General features: G+C 39.0%; 1 protein-coding gene across 6 annotated transcripts in view; it reads left to right on the forward strand.

Annotated features, from left to right (window-relative positions):
- Positions 1 to 9,517, forward strand: part of dnah9l (dynein, axonemal, heavy polypeptide 9 like) — a 427,363-nt gene that overhangs the window by 31,351 nt on the left and 386,495 nt on the right. For all 6 annotated transcript variants that reach the window (XR_006312134.1, XM_043693606.1, XM_043693607.1 and 3 more), the window contains exons 8-10: positions 2,034 to 2,267; positions 7,153 to 7,317; positions 7,558 to 7,674. Coding sequence is in view for 5 of the 6 variants with exons in the window: in XM_043693606.1 (XP_043549541.1) it covers positions 2,034 to 2,267; positions 7,153 to 7,317; positions 7,558 to 7,674 (516 nt within the window). In the remaining variant the exon portion in view is untranslated. The remainder of the gene's footprint in view (positions 1 to 2,033; positions 2,268 to 7,152; positions 7,318 to 7,557; positions 7,675 to 9,517) is intronic.

Consider the following 9,517-nt stretch of genomic DNA (forward strand, 5'->3'; position numbering starts at 1 on the left):
CCTTCATCCTCTCCCCCACTCACCTATTGTACTCTATGCTGCTTTCTCCCCACCCCCACCCTACTCTAGCTTATCTCTCCACGCTTCAGGCTCTCTGCCTTTATTCCTGATGAAGGGCTTTTGCCCGAAATGTCGATTTCGCTGCTCCTTGGATGCTGCCTGAACTGCTGTGCTCTTCTAGCACCACTAATCCAGAAGGGGAGTTGAAGTGGTAAGCCACAGAACAGTGGGGTTGTTTGGTGCTTGTGTTCCAGAGATGTTCCCTGAAATGTTCCTTGAGCTGGTGTCCCGTCTCCTCAATGTAGAGGAGACTACATTGAGAGCAACAGACACAGTAGATGAGGTGTTTAGATGTGCAGGAAAATGTCTGCTGGATGTGAAAGGATCCTTTGGTCATCATATTGTGAAAATAGATTATTAATATCTGCCTAACTTCACACACAAGTTTGTAGTTCTTATCCATGAGAATAGATGGATTCTATACAAAATTGAATCATGTTTCTTTGGAGGTTAGAAATTTTTAAAATGTCAATAATCTAACAAAGCAATTGCTGATATTAGAAAAAAGCTTTCAAAGCTTTATAACTGCTGAATTGTTAGCTTAAAATATCCATGTTAAGCTTTGTACAGCTTCAACCAAAATTTCAATGTGATTTCTCTTCTAAAGTGATTTATCAGAAAAAAAAGTAATTTGAATCATAGTCATACAGCACAGAAACAGATCCTTCAACCCATCTTGTCCATGCCGAGCAAGTTTCCTAAACTGAACTAATCCCATTTGCCTGCGGTAGGTCCATATCTCTCTAAATCTTGAATATCCATGTACCTGTCCAAATACCTTTTAAATCTTGTTTAAGTACATCTTTGTGTCCACAAATCTTTGCTTACATTGTTAAATTGTTAAAATGTCTCAGAAGAAAACTTGAAACTTCCAATGTCATTCATTATAATTTAAATGATAAATAATGGTGTCTCAGTGGTTAGCACTTCTGCCTCGCAGTACTAGGGACCTGAGTTCGATTCTAGCCTTGGGTGATTCTGTGTAGTTTGCACATTCTCCCCATGCCGGCGTGGGTTTCCTCCAGGTGCGCTGGCGTCCTCCCACAGTCCAAAGATATGCAAATCGGGTGAATTGGACATGCTAAATTGTCCATAGTGTCGAGGGATGAGCAGGCTAGGTAGGTTAGCTATTGGAAATGCAAGTTTACAGGGATAGGGATGGGGTAGTGGGATGCCCTTTAGAGGATCGGTGTGGACTTGAATGGCTGAATGGTCTACCTCCACACTGTAGGGATTCACTGATTCTAAACATGAACAGATGTTGCTGGCATCAACGCAGATACAAGCGCTGACTAATAGGTGGTTGCATCACAGATTTCTCAACTTTGACATTTAACTTGAGCAATCATTTTCCCTGATTTTCTCGTATTTTCCCATTTTTTTTGAAGACATTCCTCATTGGTGAATCTTATCAATAATTGCAGTCTAAGTTTTCACCATATTTTTGGCAGGCATAGTCAACTGCAGGCCTCCAACTTACCAAACCTGTACGTCCCACCTAATTTGGGATGAAACCTATCCAAATGCCAGAATTTATTGTTGGTAAAGTAAGTGGTTCTCCAATTTTCAGAACTGTTTTTCTGTTTCGTTGACTTTCTTCTGTGACAGCGGCAGGTCTCAATTCTATTTCCTGCAAGATACCCTGCACATCTGTTTCTCTCACCCTTATGACCCACCATTGGACTTTACACATTTCCATCAAACAGCTATTCCCTCTCAGTTCTCCCTCTCCATCTTCTTCCAGCCACCTCTACATCTCCGTAGCTGTGAGGCAGAGCTCTCCAAAGCAGAGATGTCTTTAAAAATTGTAGGTTGGTTCGGAGGTAATAAAATACCTTGTTACAAAACATTTTAGTTTACGAGTCTAGTATTGCAGTCTTTACATGTCTATGTATAAACATAAAACATATGCAGAAAGATATTTGTTCACATCACTTTTCAATTTTTTTGTACTTATAATATTTTTTCAATAGGCATTAAACTATCTAGTTCCTGAAGAGATTTTTAAAGTTGAGACAGAAGAGGCATTGGAGAAGGTGCAACTTGCCATTCACATATTGGAAAGCTTTAAGAATTGTTTCCATCAACACAGATTAAAAATTTCCCAGTATTACAGTAACACTGTGGAAGTGAAACATTGGGACTTTCCTACCCAAATGGTCTTTGCTCGTTTTGATAGATTTTTTGCCTGTTTGTTAAAAATTGAGGTATGTAAAACTATGCAGCAACTAAATGTGTTATTTTAATAGCTTCTGTCATTGAATCTCAGCAAGTCATACAAAGTGTAAAATATATTCAGTCATAATTATTTCATTACTTTTTTAGGAAGGAAAGCTAATTTTAGCTTTATTGATATAGATTATCAGACTTTCAAGGGGTTTGAACTCCATACTAACTGGCCACCACAAACCTTATATTGGCACATAGCAGAGCTCAACATACTTCATTGTTTAGACAGTATAACACAGTTCGAAAAAGGTATATATCACCTGTTATGTTGCTGAACGTGGTCTACTGATTTGTATTATTTATTGTTACGTTCCTGCCAACATTCTACCCTCCCATATGAGCCAATATGCTAGGTTGTGGTCGACTACTGCTGATTGTTCATAACCCAGTTTATATGGCCTGAAATTGCAATCCCCTGACTCACTGAGCTGGATTTTGCTAAATTCATTGGTAATCCAACATTGGGACCATTTTACAGTTCCAATGTTCTTGAAGTTGGAGTGATCTGCATTTTGTGGGAGGATTGCCTTCTCAATCAGGATGTGAATGCTGGAAGGAGCATTTGAAAGATGTTGGTGAGTCTCCAAAGAGAATGCAGCCAGTGAGTGAGAAGCCCAATGGAACAGGCTTTCAAAAATGAGAAGACAGCCTTTCTAACTAGGGTGGTCACTTGATTCATGAACACCTCCTTGGAGATGATAGTAGAGAGGTTCCAGGAACACTTCATTTTTGGAGGTTAATAACAGTAGTCTTCTGTCAGACTGTCACAAATGAGGCATGGCTAGAGGTTGAAAGAGATGTCAGCAGCTGCAGTGTGGTTAGCAGGACTCGAGTCAAATGCAGGAAATGCTTCAGTATCCTTCTGTGGTCTGACTTGGTAAGTAGCAGCCATTAGAGTCATAAAAGAATGGCACAACTCTGATCAGAAAAGCCTGAAGGCAGAGCATACGCTAAGGGGTTTGTGCCTGGTGGAATCTCTTATCCAAGGGAAGGGGACAAAGTTATGTATGCTTGGGAGGATGGTGATGTAGATTGAGGGCAAGTGCAATGATTGAGCGGAGGTTAACGTGGGAAAATGTGAAGCTGTTTACCTAGAGTCATAGTGTTGTACAGTGCGGAAACAGATCATTTGGTCCAACTCGTCCATGTCGACCAGATATCCTAAATTAATCTAGTGCCATTTGGCCTGTATCCCTCTTAATCCTTCCTATCCATTACCTATCCAGATGCCTTTTAAATTTTGTAATTGTACAAGTTTCTACCACTTCCTTGGAAACTCATTCCATATATGCACCACCTTCTGCGTGGAAAAGTTGCCCCTCAAATCCCTTTTTAAATCTTGCCCCTCTCACCTTAAACCTATTTCCCCACTCTGGGGGAAAAAAGATTTGTCTGTTTACCCTATCCATGCCACTCATGACTTTATAAACCTCTACAAGGTCACCCCTCAGCCTCTGCCTCTCCAGGGAACGTAACCCCAACCTATTCAGCCTCTCCTTATAGTTCAAACCCTCTATTCCTGGCAACATCCTTGCAAATCTTTTTGAACCCTTTCAAATTTCACAACGTGCTTCCAATTGGAGGGAGACCAGAATTGAACATATTATTCCAAAAATGGCCCAACCAATTTCCTGTACAACCACAACATGACCTCCCAACTCCTTTGCTCCATGCTCTCAACAATAAAGGAAAGCATACCAAATGCTGCCTTCACTATCCTATCTACCTGAGACTGAATTTTCAAGGAACTATGAATCTGCACTCCACGGTGAAGAGAATGTTTTTCCCTCTGAAGGTTGGGTGACTTTGGAATTCCCTGCCTCAAGGCAGTGAAGGCAGTGTCACCATTAAGTGTACAAGTCCTGCTCTGATTTGCCTTTCCAAAATGCAATACTTCATATTTATCTAAATTAAACTCCATCTGTCACTTCTTGGCCCATTGCCCATCTGATCAAGTTCCCATTGTATTTTGAGGTAACTTTTTCGCTGTGTACCACACCTCCAATTTTGGTGTAATCTGCAAACTTACTAACCATACCTCCTATGTTCACATCTAAAAATGTTTATATGAATGACTAAAAGCAGTGAATTTCAGCAAGGCGTTCAACAAGGTTCCTCATAGTGTACTGGTTAGCAAGGTTAGATCACATGGAATACAAGGAGCATTAGCCACTTGGATACAGAACTGGCTCAAAAGGTAGAAGACAAAGGGTGGTGGTGGAAGTTTGCTTTTCAGACTGGAGGCCTGTGACCAGTGGTGTGCTACAAGGATCGGTGCTGGGCCCACTGCTTTTAGTCATTCATATAAACGTTTTTAGATGTGAACATAGGAGGTATGGTTAGTAAGTTTGCAGATTACACCAAAATTGGAGGTGTGGTGCACAGCGAAAAAGTTAGAACATAGAACATAAAAGTTACCTCAAAATACAATGGGAACTTGATCTTATTAAATGCAGAGCAGACTCCAGGCACTGAGTAGTCTACTTCTGATTCTAATTCATATGGTCAGTATTTCCCCAGCACCCTACACTATTTAGTTTAATGCCCTGTAATAGACCTGATAAGGTGATTTGCTAGACCTGTGACACAGTCCAGGTCAGATGAATGCTATAGGGATGGCTATGCTCTTTCTTTCTTCAATACTGCTGCTCAAATGCCATGATTTCAAAACCTATCTCTTCTCCACCAATCTTTGAGCCACACGTTCGACTCTGTACCCCTATTTACCCTATATCAGTTTTCCTGTGCCTCTGGTAGTAATTCAGAGATTATTACATTTGTGATTCTACTTTTTAAGTTTATTCCCTAGCTGCTCATACTCCCTCGACAGATGCTCTAAATTTGTCCTACCTACTTTGAAGGTACCTAGTTGGACCACTTTGCTGATGATTGAGAGTAGACTGATAGAGCAATAATTTGTCCTGCCATTTGTGCCCAGGGCACTTGGGAATTTCCCACACTGTGGGTAGATACCTTTGTGGTTGCTGTACAAGAAAAACTTCACTTGGGTACAGCTAGTTACTGGAACATGCATCTTCAATGGTATTGCTGGAATGTTGTTAGTGCCCATAGATTTTTATGCAGTGTCTTTAGCCATTTGTTGAGGATGTGGAGAGAATTTAATTGGTTACATTCTGATGGTGGGTGGATCAACCACTGGCACTTCTGGCTATAGATAGGTGCAAATCGTTCAGTCTTGTAATTTGTACTTGTGTGCTAGCCTCCATCTTGATGTTTAATTGTCCACCCCAATATTCATAACTGGATTGGGTAGGACTGCGGAGTTTAGATCTAATCTCTGATTGCATTTAAGGCAATGCTTGTATCTGATTGGACAGACTCACGTTTAGAGGAATTAAATCTTAAAACCTATCAAGTCATCACCTACTTGCTCACTTAATTAACACCATCAGCTTCTCGCGGCTAAGAAACTGAAACTAAAAAAAGCAGCACCTTCTTCCCCCCCAGCAAAGAATTTCAATCTGCACTAAATTCATACGTTAGCATTTGTACTTTGTCATGCTCAGGCCTCACCACACTTTATGCTCCCACTGTGTCTAGTCAGTTCTGCTCATCATAGTTTGATAGTGATCAGCTCAAACATGCAGCTTACACTACAGATTTATTTAAAATGCTGCATTACCAATTGGAGTTACTTCAAATATGTGCACATTATTCCCTAATCAAAGAGAAAATCCTGTCCTTACAACACTAGCAAATTATCAATAAAATAAATATTAGCAAATTAGTTCATGATAATCTTGGAGGCATCTTAAACTGAAATGACTCTTGTATTGTGTGGCATATTATTACACACAAATTTTTTTAACATTGGATATCTCGGTCCTTAGCCCAGCATTTTGCAATTAGCAGATTTTGGCTAACATTTCTTCTCACAGTCTCTATAGTAATTTCCAAGCTACAATTTATTCATATTCACACATGGCCATGATGTTACAGGATGGTGGAGACCCTGACCACTTGCTAGAAATTTGGGGGATCCCTGCTTGTAAAATACAGCTGATCATGAATGGAAACTTCAATTTGTATTTTACAAGACTTAAGCAACTCTGTCAGGCTGCTGCCCATTAAAGGAAAAAGTTCCTCTCTTAAAACATGCTGCCAACTATTTAGAATACAGATACCTCTTCTGTCTCAACATTGCCACTGGGAGCAATTGTAGAAGGCCTTTGCCAAACTTACAGGAAGCCCTAGAATTGAGTTAAATTTATAGGGCTCAACAAGGCACATCAGGTGAAATGGGAGAGGTGATCTTAAAATTGGTTAGACCATTCCACCACAGAGAGGCCTCCTGTGGGCCAGAGGATGCATAATAATAAGGGTCTCTGTTTGCCTTCTGAGGTGGTAGAATGCACATCTGCCACTGATAAGTGATTTGTGATGAAGGGCTTTTACCCGAACGTTGATTCTCCTGTTCCTTGGATGCTGCCTGACTTTTTGTGCGTTTTCAACACCACACTCTTGACACTGATAAAATATCAGTCTGTCACCTTCCACCCATTTGTTAAAATGCCAGCAGAGGTGGGAAGGAGATGGGCACATCATCTGCCACCATCTGAGCTATTATACACGCCTTCCTTCACCCCTATTTCCACTTCAGCTCAAATCCTGTAAAATCCTGGCCATTATTATTTAAATATTTGGGATTTAAAAATGAAGACAAAGAAACTGATTTCATCTCCTTACAAGTGTAGACTGCAAAAGCAAGGAAATTGTGCTATATTATTATAAAACACTGGTTACCCTTAAACTTTCGTATTGTGCTTAAAGCTTCTAAAAAAAACCAAACACATGATATTGACGTGCTAAAATGTTACTTGTCCAATATTAATTTGTTTTCAGGAACTGTTTAATACAGCTATGGACTTTTTTAAACTGGAGAGAATTGAAATAGGTTTCAAAGGAAAAGCTTTCAGTGAAATAATAAATGGTATCAATGAAGAATTTCAGGAACGTTGGCGAGTATTTGGAGAAAGCAAGTATGATCCACTTGATTACAACAACAAGGTATAACTATTATGAAACAGTGGACATTGATATCTGCTTTCATTTGCATGTCATAAAATGAAATTTATATTCTAAAATTAATTTGAAAACATTACAATAACGCTAATAATTTAGTTTTTAAAAACTAATTTCATTTTCAGAGAATTTCTTTTGAAAATAGGTTTGCCAATATGTGAAAATTATATTATATCAGTGCTAGATTATTCACAAATCTAAAAATATCTCCTGCAATCTCTGTAGGAATTTTTGTCGGATCACAGCAAATTCATGGATCAGTTACTTGATTTTGACAAACGGTTAGGCTCAGTGCTGAATCTTGCATTTCAGAATTCAGGATCTCTGGAATCGGCTATTAAGGTACTAATTGTGCATTGCTGTGGCTAGGATGTAAAAATAGCATCATTTTAATATTTTTGAAATAGTTGCATCATAAATTACTAGGTGGACCTTAAAAATACTAAATGTATATTTTGGTTTTAAATGCAAGATGTAAAATAAAAGGGGCAAAGCATTTACCTGTTAAGTGACAAACTTTATCTTTGTAGACAATTTTTGCTGCAGCCGCTGGTTGAGGCAAATAGAATTATATCTTTAAGGAAAAATTACTTAAATATTGTATGTCAGGATGTGGATTTATATGGAGATCATGAGGGAGTGTAATTAGCTTTGAATTACTTTAGCAAAGATCTGTCACAGACAGAATGGTCCGTATTTTTGTTTAACTGTCCTGTTGGAGTTGAAAACCCTAGTTTTAAAATTGTTATTTTAATGTAACAGCAATGAATAATATTGTGATGAATAAAAAATAGAGCTTGCTGGGAAAGTTCAGCGGGTCTGGCAGCATCTGTGGAGAGAAATCAGAGTTAACGTTTTGGGTCAATTGATCCTTAGAACTTTAAATTTTTATTTTGTATTGTAATGATCCTGTTGTGAGAGCGCTGGTCTGTCTACCAGAAGAACCAAGTTGACAGCTTGCAGTTTCAGAAATGTCATTTGAACTCTCTCAAAAGGAGAAATCAAGATTATTCTTAACTAAATTTAAGGAAAGTTGTTCGGATGTAACAGAAACAAACTGTTCAGATCCTCAATCATTTTCTGCAAATTCAGCTAAGTCATGGATGATTTGTAACTTTGTTCTACATTCCATGATAATTTGCTAAGCAATATGTATTGGTTAAAATACTTTTCAAATTTCTAAACTTGAGGGAATAGGTACCAAATTTATGTACTGTGACTTAATTTAACCCTTTGTAACGAAACCCATTTCCATCAGTTTGAAAAAATGCAACTTTCAGGTTACACTCAATTCCAAGAATTGCTCAATTGTAAAATTTACTAATAAGGAAGAGTTTGATGGTAAGCCTGCATGGATCAGCACTTCAGTGTAACTGAAAGGAGTGCTGAAAAGCCCATGAGTAGCGTTTGGTGGATCCAACTGAGCTAGATTTATGGCGAAGAAAAATGCAGGAGTAGTACCAACTTGGTCAAGCTCACCATTGAAAAACTGGAGTTATGTGTGAAGAAGTACAATATCTCGAACTGGGGATTGTAGGCTAAGGACAAACAGGTGATTAACCAGAATGAGAGCAATCGTTGAGGTAGTGCATGATGAACCTTCACTTGAGAGGGAGTTTCAAGGACAGATTGACGGAACTGAAGATTGTAACCCTTTTTATAAGTTCTAATGAGATTTAATTACCCCCGCTTGCATTAATATGTGGGAGATTTGCTATGATACCTCATCGGTCTTTGAGCCATATTTACCACATGTTAATTCTGGGTGCCAGAATTGTAGAATGCATGACTATTCAAATGTTGTGCATTCGAGTTTATTGTTGCTTGTACAAAATTATGGTCGGTCGTTTTATTTTCTTAGTAAATGTCTCGAATCTCACGCTTTTACAGTCATAGAGTCATAGAGTCATAGAGATGTACAGCATAGAAACAGACCATTTAGTCCAACCTCTCCATGCCAACCCGATATTCCAATCCAATCTAGTCCCACCTGCCAGCACCCGGCCCATATCCCTCCAAACCCTTCCGATTCATATATCCATCCAAATGCCTCTTAAATATTTCAATTGTAGCAGCCTCCACCACATCCTCTGGCAGCTCATTCCATACACGTACCACCCTCTGTGTGAAAAAGTTGCCCCTTAGGTCTCTTTTATATCTTTCCCCTCTCACCCTAACCCTATGC

This window comes from Chiloscyllium plagiosum, chromosome 7, assembly GCF_004010195.1.
Source record: "Chiloscyllium plagiosum isolate BGI_BamShark_2017 chromosome 7, ASM401019v2, whole genome shotgun sequence".
NCBI lineage: Eukaryota > Metazoa > Chordata > Chondrichthyes > Orectolobiformes > Hemiscylliidae > Chiloscyllium > Chiloscyllium plagiosum.